This window comes from Macrobrachium nipponense, chromosome 4 (assembly GCF_015104395.2).
Source record: "Macrobrachium nipponense isolate FS-2020 chromosome 4, ASM1510439v2, whole genome shotgun sequence".
Lineage (NCBI taxonomy): Eukaryota > Metazoa > Arthropoda > Malacostraca > Decapoda > Palaemonidae > Macrobrachium > Macrobrachium nipponense.
In genome coordinates, this window is record NC_061100.1 from 20,977,013 (window position 1) to 20,999,043 (window position 22,031).

The 22,031-nt window shown below is 38.9% G+C and overlaps 2 protein-coding genes across 6 annotated transcripts in view; one reads left to right on the top strand and one right to left on the bottom strand.

Annotated features, from left to right (window-relative positions):
- Positions 1 to 9,544, bottom strand: part of LOC135210759 (enoyl-[acyl-carrier-protein] reductase, mitochondrial-like) — a 96,115-nt gene extending 86,571 nt beyond the window's left edge. Inside the window, exons 1-4 of one of the 4 annotated variants that reach the window (XM_064243608.1) lie at positions 9,438 to 9,544; positions 4,958 to 5,068; positions 1,012 to 1,443; positions 327 to 817 (exon numbers count right to left, since the gene is read on the bottom strand). In XM_064243608.1, coding sequence (XP_064099678.1) covers positions 465 to 817; positions 1,012 to 1,443; positions 4,958 to 5,057 — 885 coding nt within the window. In that variant the 5' untranslated portion in view covers positions 5,058 to 5,068; positions 9,438 to 9,544 and the 3' untranslated portion in view covers positions 327 to 464. Of the gene's footprint in view, positions 1 to 326; positions 818 to 1,011; positions 1,444 to 4,957; positions 5,069 to 8,895; positions 9,388 to 9,437 lie in introns of those variants that run through there. The other 3 variants (XM_064243606.1, XM_064243609.1, XM_064243607.1) reach the window with 3 other exon arrangements.
- Positions 9,545 to 10,012: 468 nt separating this feature from the next.
- The window catches only part of LOC135210758 (uncharacterized), a 37,949-nt gene continuing 25,930 nt past the window's right edge, over positions 10,013 to 22,031 (top strand). Inside the window, exons 1-8 of one of the 2 annotated variants that reach the window (XM_064243604.1) lie at positions 10,013 to 10,245; positions 15,883 to 15,972; positions 19,212 to 19,340; positions 20,213 to 20,289; positions 20,718 to 20,842; positions 21,088 to 21,157; positions 21,375 to 21,419; positions 21,682 to 21,786. In XM_064243604.1, the coding sequence (XP_064099674.1) occupies positions 15,906 to 15,972; positions 19,212 to 19,340; positions 20,213 to 20,289; positions 20,718 to 20,842; positions 21,088 to 21,157; positions 21,375 to 21,419; positions 21,682 to 21,786 (618 nt within the window). In that variant the 5' untranslated portion in view covers positions 10,013 to 10,245; positions 15,883 to 15,905. Of the gene's footprint in view, positions 10,246 to 10,315; positions 10,620 to 15,882; positions 15,973 to 19,211; positions 19,341 to 20,212; positions 20,290 to 20,717; positions 20,843 to 21,087; positions 21,158 to 21,374; positions 21,420 to 21,681; positions 21,787 to 22,031 lie in introns of those variants that run through there. The other variant, XM_064243605.1, reaches the window with a different exon arrangement.

Below are 22,031 nucleotides of genomic sequence, written 5' to 3' on the forward strand. Positions count from 1 at the left end.
TCATTTACGTCAATTTTGTGAGTTTCCTAAATATGGAAATTCACTTGCTCACTGATGTATTAGAGACATCCTTTTGATTCTGATAAAACCTACTCTCTCTCTCTCCCTCTTCACGAGTTGTCTTTCTCATTTGTCGAGTATATAGCCAAGACATCCTAGATGTTATTTCTTAATGCAATAGTAAATGATTTGATGAATGAGATAGGACGGATGATGACGAGAGAGAGAGAGAGAGACGAGAGAGGGAGAGTAGAGAGAGAGGAGAGAGAGACGGAGAGAGAGAGGAGAGAGAGAGAGCAGAGATTGATTACTAATACTATCTTTACATCATGAGTTTTAGTTTTTGCACACGCAAAAGTACCCAAGGCTACAGTATCATGTCAGTTGGTTTAGATGAGAGACAATAACGGCCATTTGATTCTGTTGATGCCACACACACACACACACACACACCACGAAAGTATTCAGACAGCATTACTCGTGACTGTGTTGAGAAACTGGTATGGGTCCTCGTAAATATGAGACCCCACAGATTCTCTGTCAGCCTGGACTCTGTCGTCATCTGGTGGTGGTGACACGCCATTTTGTCTTTCTCTCCCTTTTAAGTTTCGTTTGCATTTGCACAGGGCACAAAAGAGCGCAACCAACAGCGTTAACCCAAATCCAAAATTGACGTAAATGATTTCATAATTTTTGTAGAAAATACTGTTTGTTGATGTGTCTTCTCTTTGCATCATGGAATATATCTCATTCAAGGAGCAATTGCTTGAATCTAGAAGCGATGCAGGTGGCAAGAGTGATGATTCTTGAGTCGTTTCTGAAATGTAGGAAACAAAACTGATTACTTGAAAATTTGCGGAATTCCTAATAGGCTAATAATCTCACAGTAGTGTGCAGATCACTGACGCTAGTGCTTTTGGAATTCCTTATACCACAATCGTAAAGATGACATTAAATGCCATGGAATTTCATGAAACTGTTGCAACGTAAGTCTGCTGGAATGTAACGAACCTTTCTCACAAAAGCTGACATTTAGTTTGACTTTGTCTAAGTTAGTCAGGTTGAAGAAATAGGATTTTTCTTCAACATGTATCCCACTCTTAAGAATTATTTCGTCGTTTGACCTGATTATAATATTATCTTCTGGAGTATCATCCTGTTTCATGCTAATCATAAAATGTCTGTCTTCGGCAGGCTTTAAGCAGAAGCATTTCGATGAATTATTTGAAAGGCTGGCCAACGATGCTTCCCACAAAGCGACACTCAACCGGTGCTGGTACATGACGAACTGGGCTTTCAGTTTGATCTTGTTAGCCGAAGCTACAATTTCAAGATCGAACTTCATTCTACGGTGTGGCCAGACCGCCACCACTGTTATCGTCTCCTGAGAGAGTGGATTTATGGCATTCTCATTCTTTCCCAGGCTGCGTACCTCCCGGCATTCTGAAAGGAATGATTGAAAGGAAATCAAGCCAATGTACAGAATGTGTAGTCCCATAGCAAGTCTTACATGCTTCGTTTTACATCACAAATTCTCTTTAAAGCCCTTATATTCAAAACTAATTGCAGCCATAAATTGTCGAAATACCGTTTACCAAGCAGCAGTTTGTATGGGAAAATAATTGTGAAAATAAGGGTTCATATGAGAAATTAGTGACGTAAAACGAAGCAGTATTTGTAAGTGTCATCCTTGAAGGGGTGCAGATCAGACCACATCGCGAGAGAGAGAGAGAGAGAGAGAGAGAGAGAGAGAGAGAGAGAGAGAGAGAGAGAGAGAGAGAGAGAGAGAGAGACTCTACTTCTGAGATGAAGCATGTATACTTTTATATAATTTGTATTTTTGCGTTTTCTGTGTGTGTTTCGTTAAGTAAGTGATTAAACTGACTGTAGTAGACATCATCACGTTTTCTATTCATTCTTCGTATTAAGGGGCTGGTGGCAAAACCGTTAGTCAGGATTTATTTTTTTTAAAATCAGTGTTTCACTGTTTGGAGCAGACCACTTCTTTATGCAAAGAGAAGAGAATTTATATTTGAAATATCAACCCAGCGGTACATGAGGTTAGATCAATATGAACTCTCGGAAACGCTTGAACTTTCTAGGCACATCTGTGGCGCAGGAATTAAAATTTAACACAGTGCCTCGAGGGATCGTAACTCTACCGCTAAAGCCTGGTTTCTGGTACTACTATTTATGAATCTTTGAAAAAAAGAAGATAGAATATAATACAGAATTTAGGCCAACGGCCAATCACTGGGACCAAAAAGGTCATTCGGCGCTGAGAGGGAAATTGACAGGGAGAAGGTCTGAAAGGTGTAACAGGAGGAAAACCTCAAAGCAGTGGCACTATGAAACAATTGTTCGAGAGGGTGGAAGGTCGTATGGAAGGAAGGTAATATGAACGGAGGTACAGTAAAAGGAACAAGAAGAAGATAGGTTTAGTAATTAAAAAAAAGGGGGAGGAGGCACCAGGGGAGACTCACATATCGAGTAGTGTCTATACTAAGAGATTTTTTTTTTAACTAATGCATATAGTCCATCTCGGCCTCAAGAATAAGTTGTGTTCATCTTTTTCAAAAGAGGATCTATAAAGATGTCGTCAGTGTCATGTAGTTTACTATGAGAATCAGGGCCTCTGTAACACGGTTTTTTGGACTTTGCTCCTTGTCAAAGCATCGGATGTAGCTGAAAGTTGACATATGTATATTTTACAACCCCACACAAATTTTATCAGCATTATCAATAACCCAAACCCGATAGTTTTAATTTTTATAGAGTAAAAATTATCTAGCCGACGCCATGGCCAATGATTACGAGCCAAGAGTCAAAAAAACATTCATTACGTAAGCAAGGTAAACACCGTTTTACGAAATGTTGCCCCGCCCACCCACCAAACAGAAACTTCATTCACCTTGTTCCATCGGCTCTGAAACCCATAGCAGTCAAGAATGGCTAACAGGATTTGGAATTTTCCCCGTGGTTGCAAAACTGCATTTGTCTTATGACTTGTAACTTTATACAGTCAAGAGAAAGCCCGTGGCCATACTTACTATAGCCTGAATAGGTAATTATTTAGTTTAAAGTTTAAATCCAATGTTTATGGTCTGATTTGTATTTAGCATAACGTGATTATAATACTTGTAATGTCATTCAGGATTTTGAACATTTCCATTAACTATTCACTATGCCACCAAGAGAGAGAGAGAAAGAGAGATATTGTATGTAATCAGCCTTTATATATCTATTTTTGTCAAAATAAGATTTTTTATCCAAAGTAAATACAAGCTTATATGTGCTAAAATCTCCAGCAGACCAACAGATCATCCGATATTTTTTTTTTTCTTCTTCTTTAGGCCGTACGACGTGTTGGATATAAAGACTTTATGAATGGCGGAACGATACATAGATGTGGGTGGGGTGCTAGCGCAGCAATACTGCTGTAGTAATAGCAGTAATATACATAAATTAAAAGTTTAGGGCAACTCCTGGGATCCTTGAGGATCATTTAGCATTTCTTACAACTGCTCGAGAAAGGAGTTTTTATAGCCAGAAGTTAAATTTTCTAATCCAACAATGCCCATGATAGCCTTCAGTGTTATCCTGAATTATAACGAGGCCAAAGTGGGTGGAGCCTCGTGAAGTCATCATTCTGACGATAATTATTGGTGAAGGTTTAAAGCCAAAATACGGTACCGGCTATTTGTTTTTTTTTTTTTTTCAGTAAATAGGTAGATAGCCAATAAATACAAATTGCTTGACATTGGATATAGCAGTTATCAAATCAAGCTTGTCTACTATGTTTTTAAAAATTACCAACTATTCCCTACATCTTGTCAACCTGATTGTGACCTATAAAGTAGACTGTAATTTCTTAGGACACTTATTTTGGGAGTTAGAATAATAATCGAAATGTTTTTGTATTTACCAACATATTTTGTTGGTTTGTTTATTATGACAATTATCAGTGGAGAGGCTTCAGAGTTCATAAAGGTGTACTGCTTTGCTTGTATTTAAATTTTCATGCCATTGTTGCCAGAAGTCTAGCCTTCGTTACGTATAGCCAATCATCCATCGAGAAAGAGGGAAGAAATGCTGTCATAAGTTACGTAACGAGTGCGTTCGAAACCTCTTCTCTGAGTAAGTTGGCTCGTCTTCAAAAAAAGTCACTTTTACATTATAAGTACCAAATTTATTCAACCTACGTAATGCAGAATACAGGCAAAATTTATGTGTAGATATAATGTTTATTCTGAATAAGCGTTATATTTATGAAATGCATAGATAAAAAGTTATTTCGAAAAAACTGTGTTACAGAGGCCCTGAATCTCATGTTTGCTTTCTTGAATACAGTGGCTCCGAGTATCGGACTTTTGATTTTTGGAAGTTTCAGCTTGTTCCATCTGACTATGATTCATCTTCTGAATAAAAGACCCTTTGTGTTCTATTTTCCTCTTCAACAGGTTTTATCCCAGTGAAACCAACTTGTGACTAAACAGCATTCTTCACAAGCTATCATACAAACGCCTACATCTTTGGTCGTATTCTCTCTGAAGTAAATGTTAGTGATCGAAATACTAACGGTATCTGGGCGAGCTAAAAGCAAAAGGATTGTATTTCCTGAAAGAGCCACGAATCCTTCATCTTGCTGCTGTAGTATGTCACAGTTGTCACTTGTGTTGTTCTCATCAGGGATGCTCAAGAGGATCTGATTCGTCTGACGAATCGCTGTGTCAGTGACGACGTCTACGGGATATATATAAAGGAAGGAATTTAAAGTATGAAGATGTAGAAAACTGCCGCCTTAAGGTGCGTCCACACGGTCGAACAATGTCCGACGGACAAACAAGGCAAAGACCGGCAGACAATTGTTAATTGTTCGACCGTGTGGACGCTCCTTGACGGTTTTGAGGAGCCAAAGGCATGTGTGACTCACTGAACAGTGAAAAACGAGACTTACTTAATCCAGAACACAAAAGCGATGGAGGAAGAACTACGACTAAACAGCCAACCACCAGTCTTGCCCTGGCCCAGTGGCGGCGTCGGATAAACCCGTTCATCGTATGATGGCCTAAATGAAACAAAAAGAGATCAAGTGAGATATGTAAGAGATTATATGTTTAGCGTTCCACACATAGACTGCCCGCCATTCTAATAGGTGTCATGTCCAAACCAGTAAAGGAAAATTTAGACATTAACTTACTATACCCGAAAAGCACTTTCCAGTGGTCATAATCGAAACAATATTCAGCTACTTTTTTTTCCGCCAAGGGTAGGAGACTACCACATTACGATCGTAGAAAGTATGTCTGATAATGATAACAAATGCTATAGTTGTGATTATCATCATTATTATTGGCAGTAAAAGACTCAATGTCTTTTGATGACGTGGAAGTTATATGCGGACTTCCACATTATCAGAAGACATTGAGTCTTTTACTGCTAATAATAAGAATAATAATAATAATAATAATATAATAATAATATTTTTATTAAAAATAATGGCAGAATTCACAGAATTGATTTTGTACAATATTCTTTCAATTCTCCTTATGATTTTCCTTTCTGGCACGCTGGTATTATAAAGCAGATGTCCAATGTTCATCGTGCTGTAGGTCGTCAACGGAAATTTCGGGCGGGCTGGTGTTATCAAAAGCAAACTGGTTATCAGGGACAGGCTGGGGTCGTCAACAGGTATACAGGTGCGTTTCGTAGGTCGGGAACAGGCCGTAGTCGTCAGGGGTCTATCCGGTATTTCTTGTTATTTCTTCTTTTCTGGTTTTTAAGGCGTCTACATGTTTCGGCCACCTCCGTCAGGAGAGCAGCAGACACCGCCCCACAACGACCATCGTACCAGAGGGATCCTGAGGACGATAGAAGCATTAGCTCTCATCCTGAGGACGTCCCTAGTAACCCTAAGGGTGATCGCAGCTCAAGCTCTCGCCCTGAGGACGACCTGGTAGCACGCCCTTCGAGGGGACCTCCACCATCACCAATAAGGATGAGGCTCCGCCCACGAAGAGGACAGCCAACCAGCAACGGGCCCCCTGATGACATCGCTCGTGACGTCACAGGTATTGCCCAATGAAAAGTGAGGTACCCGTTTCTTCAAGCCAACCGAATGCAATAAATAGCATGAATACATCTGACACAGAGGAGGACCTCCAACCACGCCTCCACTATGCAGACAGAGTTAACAACAATAAGACAGGCACTGCTGTACTCACTGGAGAATGAAGTAGGGCCTGTAATCATCCACACAGACTCAAAGTCCTCAATGCAAGCCCTGCAACAACAGAAAATTAAAGAAAATAAGGCACTGCTGGCTGGAATTAAAACACTGCTACACCAGCACAGCGAAAGAGGAAGACCTGTCACCTTAAACTGGATACCCAGTCACATAGGAATTCCAGGCAATGAGAGGGCTGATGAGCTAGCCAAAAGTACAAAACACATTGACAGAGTGCAAGTACATATACAACCTGCACTGCAACAAGTCAAAAATGCAATGAAACCACTCTGCAAAGAAAAATTGATAAATGACCATCGTGAGTGGGTAGAAAAGAACTCACCGTCTGCCAGATGGTATAAGAAATCGACTGGTCTAGTGCCTCCTCCCATAGACAGGCACACACCAAGAAAACTTGCTGTGATCATCCACAGACTCAGGTTAGGATATAAAGCCTGCTGGGAAATTGTGGAAAACAGTGTCAGACCATGTGAACACTGTCAAGAAGAAACACAGCAACCACTCCTTCACTACCTGCTGGAATGCAGAGAAACAGCACAGCTAAGAGGTGCAGCACAAAATGCAGTACCTGCACAAGATGCTGAGCATGCAGCTGCCACAGTCACGAAGACAATCATTGAAAACTTAGAAGAGCATGCCCAGGTGCTCTACAACCTACCTCCACCAAGGTAATCAAACTAATAAAATCAATCACCCTCATCACATCCCCTCATTGTAAGGCTCTATCCACATCATCCACTATCATTCTTTTAAAAAACTTTACCTACAACTAAAATCCTCCCGCAGGGACCCAAGGGAGTAAAGGGTTGGACAACCCCACCTGCACCGCTTCTCCGATTTTCGAAAGCCTTACACTCATTCAAACTTCTTCTATAATATGACATGATGGCCCTCTCTTACTGACACCATCATCCTTCCCCTGTCCACTCCTATCTCTACAACTAAAGATATTTCCAATTTCAAAAAACTAACCATGTACCTAAAGAATCTTTTCAGATCACCTACGGGCCGAACAAGGGAAAGGCCCGTGCCAACAAGAAGTGTTGGCTTAATACAACAACAACAACAACTGACACAGACCATTGCACTCAGCGATCCCGTCCCGAAGATGGCCAAACGAGGTGGCCGAAACATGTAGACGCCTTAAAAACCAGAAAAGAAGAAATAACAAGAAATACCGGATAGACCCCTGACGACTACGGCCTGTTCCCGACCTACGAAACGCACCTGTATACCTGTTGACGATCCCAGCCTGTCCCTGATAACCAGTTTGCTTTTGATAACACCAGCCCGCCCGAAATTTCCGTTGACGACCTACAGCACGATGAACATTGGACAGCTGCTTTATAATACCAGCGTGCCAGAAAGGAAAATCATAAGGAGAATTGAAAGAATATTGTACAAAATCAATTCTGTGAATTCTGCCATTATTTTTAATAAAAATTGTTTGAAAGAAGGTCTGTTTCCAGCATACAATAATAATAATAATAATAATAATAATAATAATAATAATCATAATAAATAAGAATAATAATAATTCAATTGAATAATAATAATAAGAATAATAATAATAATAATAATAATAATAATAATAATAATAATAATGGATAATAGTAATAATAATAATAATAATAATGGGAAAGTAAATCCACAGTGGTATGCCTGTTTGATTTTGTTATTTAAAACATGCAGCAGAAAGCTTTCGATGACCTGCCTGGTCCTCCTTGTCAATCTGACTAGATTTACAAAAAATTTGCTACATAAAAACTTTGCTAACAAATAGGTTGTTGTTTGAAGATGGGTAGTTGGCTCTTAATGTTATATATCCCTTCATTCTCTAAAGGCAAACTAAGTGATTCAAGAGCTGAACCACCATTTGCAAACAACAACCTATTTGTAAACAAAGTTTTTATGAAGTCAACTTTTTGTAATTCTAGTCAGATTGACAAGGAGGACAGTGCAGGTCATCGAAAGCTTTCTGCTGTATATTTTTGACAACAAAATAAAACTCATGTGATTATGAGTTCTCTTTGAATAAGCATAATGATAATCACAACAAAAGCGTTTGTCCTCATTATCCGAGAAGCTTTCTACCAGGATTAATACACTACTCTATTAATACTGCTTTCTACGATCATGCTGAGGCAGACGGAGATTCCTTCCCTTGAAAAAATGGGGGGTGGGGGGGGGATGAAGAAATTTACATATACCGTCTCGATCGTAAAATGTTTTCCTTATAAGCACTTCCGATCGTTCAAATATCAGAGATATGAAAGTCTAAATTCAATTTCTAAACTTCCCTTTGCTGGTTTAGGTATGACATTTATTGAAACGGCGGACGGTTTCTGGAACACGAACGATATGACACTCACACCAGATTCCGCAGTGACAAACATGATGTCATGTCTCTCAATTAATTAATTAGAGCAAAGGGTGCATTCTGATTCTGAAAATTCTCACACTGAACGCCGCTTTTTTTGGTGACTTGGCTGGACCCAACGAGATACACACGCTGTCCTCGCGGTCAGTGGCGTGACACCCAAACAGACGAGGAAAATTGTACAATGATCTAAATTGAGGATTAGCATAAGCAATTCAAGGGATGGGCAGACCACGCAGATCATGGGCAACAAGAACTGAATACGAACCTTCCAAAGACGCCGAGAAATGGAATGCGTGTAGACAAGAAGAGGAACTGATGTATAGGCTGCATAGCGACTAGTACCATTCAGAAATACGAAAAATCAGATCTTTCTGTTGTTGTACTACGTGACAGGAAGAGACAGTTCCTGTTTGCTTCGGTCATTATCGACCGAACAGCTGTCTTATCGTCTAATACAAAGGCCCGCGCCGCCAACTTAAGTTTAAATTGAGATAGCTCACGCATTTGTTGGGCGTTTACTTGTTGCAGCTAATATAAAAATGAAAAAAAGTGAATGACGCTGTAAATGCTAGCAAAGTCATTTGAAAATTAAATATTATACCCGACTCGTCAATTATTGAAAGAGGAACGCTACAGTGACTGGAGTCCTCTCATATTTACGTAGCCATCCATGATCGGCGCCAAGCAGTGAAGCATGCGACTATTTTGGTCGAACTCTCTATAATGCATGATTGATGTATGCTTGAAGAGAAGATGCCAGATATTGCGAAAGATGTAATTCAGATACAAAATTAATATGATAATTACCATGACTAAGTCGTTTTATGGTCGCTTGGGCAATTTGCTTGTAAAGACACAGTCAACAAATCACTTAACTTTTTTTTTGTTTTCCTCCTTTTACGTACATTGTCATCGTAACCTTGAGAGTGGCACTTGTTCTGCGTAGGTGCCAAACGCATGAGATCTGAAGAAAGAAAATTAAGAGGGTGCACAAAATGAGGTTGACGAAGTCCGTTTGAAGTCGTATATCACCCTTAAGGGATGATATTCGAACATTCGAATTGGGTTGTGGACTCATCATGGCGCTGCAATGCAGTGACGTTGAGAATTTGTGTGTAGATTGCAAGATTACTCATATGGGAAGACAGAAAAGGATATAAACAGTTGTGTGTGTGTGTATATATATATATATATATATATACTATATATATATATATATATATATATATTATATATATAGCACTGTATAAGCAATGTTTAATTTTACATATAAGATTATACAGATAATATGGTTCCACGTATGTTAACTTCTTTAATACTATCGCACTATTCGGAGCTTATAGTCTGTATCAAGTAGCTTTTCTCGCTATCACATAGCAGATTCGCTCCACAGACAACGCTATATTATAGTGCACTAGAGCTCCAATAAAAGTATACATGGCAACGCTCACGCTTGTTTTCGGTTACGCTAATCGCTAAGACTGGAGGAGAGACTAGTCTAGAGTATGAGAATGAGAAATGTGGTACAGTGTGGAATTGACTAGCGGTTGTGTCAGTAGATCGTGTTACGCCTCTGGATAGGAAGTCATGCGTTGTGGAATACATTGACGTTTCCGTGAGTAGTTATTTTTTTTTTTTTATTGCTGAGAAGGATACTTGGCATTAAATGGGATGATTATGTTAGAAATGAAGACATCAGGTGAGATTGAGGCAAAGGCCAGTCAGTACCAGGTTGAAGAGGGGAAGGCTGAAATGGTTTGGACATGTTGAGAGGATGGATGGGAATAGAGACCCCAGGAGAGCACTGAGAGCAGTACAAATAGGAAGAAGACCGCTGGGTAGACCAAGAACGAGGTGGATAGACATAATTGTCAGGGATCTTGAGGATGAAATCCAAAACTTAGAGGAAGCAAGGGAAATGACTCGGGATAGACAGATGGGGAGGAACTGTATCAGCCTTATGCCACTGGCCAGTGGCGGGAAGATAAAGTAAGTAAAAGTTCTCGTTTTTGCTTCGTGACCATAAACGTTCTTCTTATCTACGACAATCACTTCGGAAAATGCACAACTGATCCTGGTTTCTCTCGTGTTTTCTAAATGATTCAAATAACATTATTTTAACGGCGAAGATTAGTCGTAACTCAAGACACTTTAAGGTTCTGGAAAGCTACCCTTATTTTTCTTAGCGTGAATGCTACCTCGAGGTACAGCTAGGTGTACCCCGGGATAATAATATTCATAATAAATCAATGAGTTGCTTTCAGTTTCTATTACTTATGCCAAACAAAAGAATTGCGTCTATTTCAGTGGAAAAGTAAGTACTCAAAATAGGAAAATCTTCCATTATCCAGAACAATTCTGACATACTTTCATTGATGCTCCAAGCAAATGAATTTTTGTTTGTTTGCACTGTATGGACTTGACTCTAGGTTTTCGGTCTTAAGACAAATTCTTCACCTTCCACTACATGGATCGGGTTTTGCTGCTGCCAGCGTATTTATGATCAAAACATGCCTTATGGTATCTAAGGAAAGCTTTTTGAGATATGACCCTCTGTACTAGAGAGTTTCCTCCTTCACTGATGAGGAACCATTCAACAGAACCATGGAACTCACTCCAATCACATCCAACAAGTTATGGAGACTTATTTTACGAGCACTTGTGTATGACATAGCTTAGTCAAAGCTGCCAACACCACCCTAGGTGAAGTTATAAAAGCTTATAATCTCTGGTAACGTAACTAAATTGGGATCATTTCCTTTCTCATGCATAGTACTTAGAATTAGGTCAATTTTAGTTTCATATAGGAGACCTTACCTTACAGACCTTACATCTTGTTTGGGTTGCCCCAGGTCCCTCAGTGTGAGGCACCTCTAATGTCTACCAGAGAGTTGCTAGTGCATCTTCCGGTATATTTTGCATCTTCCAATCTTGGATGGTCTGGGATGCAGCTTAGATATTTGTCGAGCTTATTCTTAAACACATCTACGCTCACTACTGATATATTCCTCAGATGAGCTGGCAACGCATTGAATAGACGCTGCATTGTCGATGCTGGTGCGTGATGGATTAATGTCCTGTGTGCTTTCCTTATTTTTCCTGGTATAGTTTTGGGCACTATTAATCTACCTCTGCTTGCTCTTTCTGATATTTTTAGCTCCATGATGTTTTCGGCAATTCCTTCTATCTGTTTCCATGCCTGAATTATCATGTAGCGTTCTCTTCTCCTTTCTAGACTATATAATTTTAGAGATTGTAGTCTTTCCCAGTAATCAAGATCCTTAACTTCTTCTATTCTAGCTGTACAGGACCTTTGTACACTCTCTATTTGTGCAGTATCCTTTTGATAGTGTGGGTACCATATCATATTGCAATATTCAAGTGGACTACGAACATACGTTTTATAAAGCATAATCATGTGTTCAGCTCCTCTTGTTTTGAAGTGCCTTAACAACATTCCCATTTTTGCTTTACATTTTGCCAATAGAATTGCTATTTGATCATTGCATAACATGTTCCTATTCAACATCACACCAAGGTCTTTAACTGCTTCCTTATTTGTGATTGTCTCATTATTAGGTCCCCTATATGCATATAGCTTTCCTTCTCTATCTCCATGATTTATTGATTCAAATTTATCAGAGTTAAATACTATTCTATTTACCTCTGCCCAATCATATACTTTGTTAAGGTCTCTTTGTATCGCGTTCCAATCTTCATCACAAGTAATTTCTCTACTTATTCTTGTGTCATCGGCGAAACTACTCACTACCGAGTCCTTAACATTACTGTCTATGTCTGCAATCATAATAACAAACAGTAATGCAGCTAACACCGTACCTTGTGGCACACCGGATATTACCTTAGCTTCTTCCGATTTCTCATCGTTTGCAATAACTATCTGTTTTCTGTTGTGTAAAAATTCTTTTAACCATCTTCCTACTTTATCCACTATATTATGTTTTCTAATTTTCTTCGCTAATATAGTATGATCTACCTTGTCAAAAGCTTTTGCAAAGTCTAGATAAACCACTTCTGTTTCATTTCCGTTTTTCATATTTTTGTATATGTTCTCATGGTGGACTAACAGTTGGGTTTGTGTACTTTTCCCGGGTACAAGTTAATTATATCTTAGTTTTACCAGGCCACTGAGCTGATTAACAAGCTCTCCTAGGGCTGGCCCGAAGGATTAGATATTTTTACGTGGCTAGGAACCAGCTCGAAAACCACTCGGCCAGCGAGGAACTTTTCCGGGTACAAAACCATGTTGTCCTATATCAAACAAATTATTTTTTTATTAAATGTTTCACAATATTCTTCTTCATTACCCTTTCATACTCTTTCATAATATGTAATGTTAGACTCACAGGCCTATGATTACTTGCCTCTAGTCTTGATCCACTTTTGAAATAGGGGTAATATATGCTAATTTGTGCTCATTATAAATCTTGCCTGTATCTACACTTTGTCTTAATAATATTGCAAGGGGCATTGCGATAGAATGAACTACTTTCTTTAACAAAATAGCAGGGCAGTATGAAAGAAGAGTTATGTTTTTCACTAAATGCATACATAACAGCACTATTTCTATCTCTTCCTTTTCTCTCCAAGAAGGCCGGTGGTATTACTTCCCATTTGTTCTTACAATAGTGATCTGTCTATCGAAAAGAGCTTTTGCGGTTTGAACTGATGTGAATCCATTATCCAAATGATCCACATTATATGTAAACAAATAAACAAATACATGGAATAAAATATATGTACTGGGTATAATACATACATACATACATACATATATATATATATTATATATATATATATATATATTATATATATGAAAAAGTAAACTTTATTTATAGTACCTGTAGAAGTAACAGATTTGTTGACACACTACGATTACCTTGGGGTCTGCATGTACCCCATGTAATGTATCTCAGCTAGAAGTAGCAAAGGATGAGTGAAAGAGTCCAGAAATGGAAACTACACAACAGGATGTGAATATAGCACCAACTGGTGGCGAGATGCACTAACGTCTTCCAACTATGGGGTACAACTGCACCCCACCCCAGGTATAAGCGCTGCAGGGCTAGGAGTATAGAACAGTCTCCGTCCGTCACCAATATTGATATGTCACTGTTAAGGTGGATGCATGAAGATTTATTTCGTCTCTCACAGAGGTTAGCGAACCTCTCTCTCTCTCTCTCTCTCTCTCTCTCTCTCTCTCTCTCCCTCTCTCTCTCAGTCCTTCTAAAGCCATTCTTCCTAATCTACGTTTTCAGCATTGGCCTACGGGATGAACTTCTTCTGTAGGGAGTACCATGTTCTGAACTTCTTCTGTAGGGTGTACCATGTTCTGAACTCCTTCTGTTGGGAGTACCATGTTCTAAACTTCTTCTGTAGGGCGTACCACGTTCTGAACTTCTGCAGGTAGTACCATGTTCTGAACTTCTGTAGGTATAGTATCATGTTCTGAATTTCTTCTGTGGGTAGTACCATGTTCTGAACTTCTTCTGTAGGTAGTACCATGTTCTGAACTTCTTCTGTAGGTATTACTATGTTCTGAACTTCTTCTGTAGGTAGTACCATGTTTTGAATTTCTTCTGTAGGTAGTACCATGTTCTGAACTTCTTCTGTAGGTAGTACCATGTTCTGAACTGCTTCTGTAGGTATTACTATGTTCTGAACTTCTTCTGTAGGTAGTGCCATGCTCTGAATTTCTTCTGTAGGTAGTACCATGTTCTGAATTTCTTCTGTAGGTAGTATCATGTTCTGAACTTCTTCTGTAGGTAGTACCATGTTCTGAACTTCTTCTGTAGGTAGTACCATGTTCTGAACTTCTTCTGTAGGTAGTACCATGTTCTGAATTTCTTCTGTAGGTAGTACCATGTTCTAAACTTCTTCTGTAGGTAGTACCATGTTCTGAACTTCTTCTGTAGGTAGTACCATGTTCTGAACTTCTTCTGTAGGTAGTACCATGTTCTGAATTTCTTCTGTAGGTAGTACCATGTTCTGAACTTCTTCTGTAGGTAGTACCATGTTCTGAACTGCTTCTGTAGGTATTACTATGTTCTGAACTTCTTCTGTAGGTAGTACCATGTTCTGAATTTCTTCTGTAGGTAGTACCATGTTCTGAACTTCTTCTGTAGGTAGTACCATGTTCTGAACTTCTTCTGTAGGTAGTACCTGTTTCTGAACTTCTTCTGTAGGTAGTACCATGCTCTGAATTTCTTCTGTAGGTAGTACTGTGAACTTCTTCTGTATGGGAGTACATGTTCTTGAATTTCTTTCTTCTGTAGGTAGTACCATGTTCTGAACTTCTTCTGTAGGTAGTACCATGTTCTGAATTTCTTCTGTAGGTAGTACCATGTTCTGAACTGCTTCTGTAGGTATTACTATGTTCTGAACTTCTTCTGTAGGTAGTACCATGTTCTAAAGTTCTTCTGTAGGTAGTACTATGTTCTGAACTGCTTCTGTAGGTATTACTATGTTCTGAACTCCTTCTGTAGGTTGTATCATGTTCTGAACTTCTTCTGTTGGTAGTACCATGTTCTAAAGTTCTTCTGTAGGTAGTACTATGTTCTGAACTGCTTCTGTAGGTATTACTATGTTCTGAACTCCTTCTGTCGGTTGTATCATGTTCTGAACTCCTTCTGTAGGTAGTACCATGTTCTAAAGTTCTTCTGTAGGTATTACTATGTTCTGAACTCCTTCTGTAGGTTGTATCATGTTCTGAACTTCTGTAGGTAGTAACATGTTTGAACTTCTGTAGGTAGTACCATGTTCTGAACTTCTGTAGGTATTACTATGTTCTGAACTTCTTCTGTAGGTTGTACCATGTTCTGAACTTCTGTAGGTAGTAACATGTTTGAACTTCTGTAGGTAGTACCATGTTCTGAACTTCTTCTGTAGGTATATTACCGTGTTCTAAGACATAATCTGCCTTTCTTTACTGTTGCGCGATTAGAAGCGGCCAGTATTCAGTAATGGTAAAAAGGTAGGACCATATTTTGAAAGCTCCCGCCCCCTCCCCTCCATCCCTAAAAAGAGAGAGAGAGAAGAGAGAGAGAGAGAGAGAGAGAGAGAGAGAGAGAGAGAGAACACTACAGGGCTGACAAAGCAATTTTATTTCGGTGCGGAGGTTATGTAGCCAGCAGTGTTTAGCTCTAGTTGTTGGTACAAATATCTATTTCGGAACGGTTGAGGATTGTGGCGATCGCAAACATTATCTTCATTATAATTTTCGTTTCCACAGGACACATCGCCTCCGAAGAAGTCATGCTTGCAGGATGTGGAATCATCACGTCGCTATCACTGATGCTGATTGCGTGTCCCGCTGTTGCAAGTGAGTTATTATGTTACAGCAATCAAAGTTTTTTTTTTTTTTTTTTTTTTTTGTACTTTCTTATTCGTCTTTAATCCCAGACCTCTGTTCTTATTCACGCTAAGTCCGGGATTTCCATTCTTTTTTCCGGGTTTAGTCTGAGGTCTGCATTCTTATTTGTGTTGAGTCTAGACTCTGCAAGCATTCTTATTCACGTCAAGTTGTGATTGAATTGAATATAGTATTTAGGCCAATGGCCAAGCACTGGGACCTATGATGTCGTTCAGCGTTGAAAAGGAAGTTATGAGTAAATTGTTTGGAAGGTGTAACAGGAGGAAAACCTCGGAGCAGTTGGACCATAAATCAATTATTGTTAGGAGAGGTTCAGTTTTTCCTGGACGAAATAGTTTAACTGCCCGGGTATTGCAAAGACTTCGTGGTCGAATAATAACATGAATCAGCGAAGGAATATGTAGCCAGCAAGCAAGTTATGCTCTTAAACAAACATGCTGTGCTTTCGTCTGTTGCAATCGAGCTTTGTACGCAGAGGCGGCTTCTATCAGACTATCTAGGTTGTTGTTGTTTGAGATTAAGCTGGCCTTGTGCCAGCAAGAGCTCTTGCTTGTAGAGCAGCCCGTATTATTACTATCTAGGACAGTCAGGGTTGCCGCGAGGTCTGCACCCGCACTTCACCGAGAAACTAGATCCGCACCGGGAGTTGTAGTGTTGATTGCCGCCAAGCAATGATATTTTGCTACACTAACTAGACGAAATAGTCACCCTGGTTATATTATATCATATTAACCGTATCTTTACCAGTATATGAGTTGGGTTTACTAATTAAACTTTTCTAGAGTTAGATTTTTCCCCCCTTTCCGAAATTCAGTTGCTTTATATCTTTTGAAACATTGCGTAACTAATGATAGTAAAATTTAGAATCGAACGAGATACGCGGACAGTGTTCAGTCTTGAAGCTGATTTATTGCATTCAACACACACAACACACACACACACACACACACACACACACATATATATATATATATATATCTATATATACTATATATATATATATATATATTAATTATCGTTTTATAGTTATGACTGTTATATTTGATGCGTAAATTAGGCTACAAAGTGAACACGGGCAACTAAATTTATTCATAAAGTTTTCAGCAAAAAGTGGGAAGTTACAAAAAACTGCACTGAAATGTATTTCTTTCCTAAAAAAAGGTAGCTTTTCACTCATTTCTTTGCGTCCCCCACAGAGTAAGTTGACAAGCTCCATAAATCCTGCGATATTCATGGGTAGTTTATTCTTTCTTTTCTTTTTTAAGCCACATTTGTCACTTTAGGTAATATACTGTATGTTAAATCAAAACGTTTGCTAAAGTAATAATGATAATAAACAACCTATATATAACATAGGTCTAGTCTTAAAATCAATGTCATAAGCATTGTAAACTGACAAAAACGACATGAAACATGTAAGTCTATGCCACCTTTTATGATCCGGATATTTCGAAATGAGATATTTCCCCAAGAGACAGCATATTTTACATGGTTTACGGTATACATGTGGCAATCCTAAGCCAAACGAATGCCCTATTCAGGGCTATGAGTTTCAAAAAATTGGAAAAGAGCTCATCATAATTGGTCCTTTTTTTATCAATAAGCTACATTAATATATAGAAAATCCACGATTATAATACATCACTTCCTAGCATACTGATATCGAAACTTATTCGGTTATAATCAGTTGAATCACTTCAACTAATGCAATTGCCTAAGACATATTTGCAGTTGTTTTCTCAAAAAAAAAAAAAAAATAAAATAAACATGACTAAGTTTACAATAATGTAAGTCAGTCTTCACCTAGGCTAAGATTAATTCACAAATTCATCAAATTTTACTAACCTATAAATATAATTACAAAGGCAAATTGAAGACTGCTGGACCTACAGAACTGTCAAAATCGGTTCTTAATTGACAATCGTATGGTCGTATCTGATATTGGCGGTGAACACTCGAGAGTAGTGAAAATGGTTCGTTTTTCAAAAATATTAGTATTTTCAAAAATATACAATTTCAATAATTTTTTATTAACGGAAAAAAAGTTTTAAAAGCATAAATGGATACGTGAGGACTGCAGACCTCGGCTCTGCATTCATTGACCCCCTCGAATCTTCCCCGCGCTTTGGCAGCACTGAACTCGGTGGTCTTGCTTCTATCCGACAAGGCAACTAAGAATCAAGGAAAATATACTTCAAACGTTTCGTAGATGAGAATGAAGGCTGTTGACGTAAGTGATCGACCTAATATCTCTTTCCATCACACATGGCACTGCGATCCATCATCCCGAGAATGGTCAGTGTCTGAATGTTATGTTGAAGTTTAATATTGTTTTAACGAACCCGATATTTTTAGCGCTCGACAGTGTTCGGTTGCCTAGACTGTTGCCTTCAGTGTTCAAATGAGCGCGATTTGTTTATCTTCTAAACTAGTGTCTCCATTTGTTGACTGCAAGGGATTAATTTATTCCTTGAATTAGTGTGTCACGGTCAGGCTTGGATTCCATTAGACGATGTTATCATAATTAAAAAAAAAAAAAAAAAAAAAAAAAAAAAAAAACAAGAGACGTTCTGTTCTGTTCAGCGTTCGAAGGAACATGGCACTGGCTTGGCCTATTGAGAATGCTTTTTAAACCTAGTTTTAGCGGCCTTTTGGATAAAGACACTGATCGCTACATCTTCGGTCCCAATGACCTTGCACTCATAGAACAGAATATAATATAAAATTTAGGCCAACGGCCAAACGCAGGGACCTATGAGGTCACTCGGCGCTAAAACGGAAATTGACAGTAAAAAGGTTTGAAAGGTTTAACAGGCGGAAAACCTCGTAGCAGTTGCACCATGAATCAATTGTTAGGAGAGGGTGGAAAGTAAGATGAAGAAAGAGAATATGAACGGAGGTACAGTTAAAAGTATGAAAGGAGTTGCAGCTAGAGGCCGAAGGGACTCTGCAAAGAACCTTCAGTGATGCCTACAGTGAACCGTATGAGGTACACTGATGGCACTACCACCATACGGGGGCGACCTTGCAGTTATGACGCCAGATAAACTTTAATCCATCAATAATCGCTACATCTAGTGTATTGATCCATTAATCCTGAAAATTTCTCTTAGGAATTCTAATCAGAGATGAATAATTCCGAGACAGAATCCTGACCACGTAACATTTCCTATATCTCTCTTCCTCAGGCGAGTCTCAACCGCCGGCAGGTCGATGCCAAATAGAGAGAATTGACATCCTGGAAGTGAGGCCGCATCAGTCCACCTTCAGGTTCAAACCATTCTACAACTTGGACTATGACACTTGTCATGGGAAAGGTAGGTGTCTCTCTAGAGTCTAGAACCTAAATAAACGCATTTCCCGCGTCCGGAGGATATGTAAACAAAAACATTTTTTTTCTTTTGTTTCTGCGGGACAGTTTCCTGTGCCCTCTTTCAAGTTTTACTTTGATATGCGTTTATTGTTTGTTTTCTCTCTCCTCTCTTCCTTTTCCCACTTCGTTATATCTTTTATTCCTTTTTTAATTTATTTTTTTTATACTCTCACAGACTAAATAACTCTATAATCTCCCATTGTACGTTATTCTGGAAACAGAATAGAATATAGAATTCAGGCCAACGGCCAAGCGCTGGGACCTATGAGGTCATTTGGCGCTGAAACGCAAATTGGCAGCAAAAGGTTTGAAAGGAGAAGCTGGAAAGTGAGATGGAAGAAAGAGAATATGAAAGGAGGTAAAGCAAAAGGAATGAAAGGGGTTGCAGCTAGGGACCAAAGGGACTCTGCGCTAAGTAATGCCTACAGTGCACCGCATGCGATACACTAATGACACTACCTCCTACGGAATTAATTCTGGGAACAGATTCTGATTTTCTGTTCATGTACGAAGATTTGTGAAAATTTATAAGTACACACACTATATATATATATATATATATATATATATATATATATATATATATATATATATATATATATATATATATATATCATATAAACTGGTAAATGTATGGAGTGTGTGTACAAGTATGCGGTCCGCACGTAAGAGTTCACGGTAAATGCCCTTTCACTTAATGCATCCCGTTACTTCCAAAATGAATAAATCATTTATCGTAATTGTCGTTTATGAAATGGTAGACATTTCTAAGAAGAAAGAAGAAGACGTTCTCTCATCATAATCCTTCCTTTTCAGTTAAGTGGAAATTCGTCATGAAAGATTGCAACTCATCAGAACCGGACGCAGTCGAACACAGCTGCACTGGAGACAAGGTAGATGCTATTGACTTGGAGTAGACACGGCCAAACTTGAATACACAAAGTATCTGAGAGTCAAGATACCGCTATCCTAAGTGGCCGGGGTTGGGGTGGATGTGGGAGGGGCATTAGAAGCACGCTAAAGTAACGAATTTGCATTGGTGAATAATTGTACTAAGATCTTATCAGATTCAATATATTCTGTATCAAATAACCTTGCTAAATGAGATGAAGTCGATATAACACTCCCCCCCCCCGCCCCAGGTGGAAGCATAGTAGCAGTCATGTTCTCTATGATATTCACAACAGCTTCATGAAAATGGCAATGCTTCTCAGTAACATTTACTTTCACGATGGTTATAAAAATTGCCAAAAAAGTAGCGAATTAATTTCTACCAGCGTTATATTTTGTGACAGAACCCATTTTTTTGTTCATACTGCAGGAAGACATATGCAAAGTCGACATGGAGGGATCGTATAAAGTTGCATTGAATGAAACAACAATCATCTCGGATTGTTTCACACTTCCCGGACTTCTTGTTGTACCAAGAGCAGCCTTGGTGTTGAGGTAACTATGTGCATTTTCAATTAACTGAACAAATGGTTTGAAATGAGCCTCACATTCCTAATATTGAATAGAGGAGAATATGGAATTTAGACCTTAGGTCAAATGCTGGGACCTATGAGGTCATTCAACGCTAAAAAGTGGCAAAAATGGAGGAAAACCTCACCTCATAGCAGTAGTACTATGAAACGATAGAAATTTCTACTGTTTAAGGTTCAGAATCAGATCATAGCTTTTCCTTTTAACAGAGATTCTCACGTGGAATTGGATCTCAAGCCGGACATACGGGTGCAATCTTGGAATCTGACGGCTTATAAGGTAAGGAGAGAGAGAGAGAAGAGAGAGAGAGAGAGAGAGAGAGAGAGAGAGATGACTAGAATAGTATCTATGAGAGAATCGGTTGTACTAGACAGCTAGTATTTAAAAAAATTACTAATTTGTGCCGTATCCTTTCAGAAATAATGATTCTAGTCGAGTGAATTAGACCTGGACATTTTACACTGTTTCACTATTGAATTCGAATTTATTCTTGCAGGCATTCGCAAACCGCGACGAGGTGAATCCGGAGTGCTCCAGTGATGTAAGTTTCGCGGTTGTTTGTTTATTGACATTTTTTTGTTTTAAATAATCACTACATGAAGTAACGCTTCGAAAGAGAGAGAGAGAGAGAGAGAGAGAGAGAGAGAGAGAGAGAGAGAGAGAGAGAGAGAGAGAGAGAGAGAGAGAGAGAGAGAGAGAGAGAGAGAGAGAAAAAAAACGTACTTGGTATTAATATCATTGAAATCCTTCACTAGTCAAACTTCAGGTCCCAGTGCGTTTAAAACAATTTTTGCGTCTTTCAGAGGCTTACGGAAATACAGATCCCACTTTTTGAAGAGCCATTTATAGAGAGGAACTCGTTCAGCTTTCCCTACGAATTCAGCCTCGACCAGTGCTACTGTTTCAAGGTAAGTAAGTCTAAGCAGTATTAGTCTACTAAATTTATCAATCCTGGGGCTAAGTGGCGAAATGTAGGTTGCGTTCATTAGGGAGTTTTTCCACACGATCGTTAGGAACAGTTCGGCGTTAGATGATAATCCCTCAAGTTAGGTCTAACATCTGTGAAAATACTCCCATCTGCTAAATGGTCTATAATCTACATGAACTGTTTTAGGTTTGGATTCGTAACGCAATTTAGGGCATTTCTCTCTTC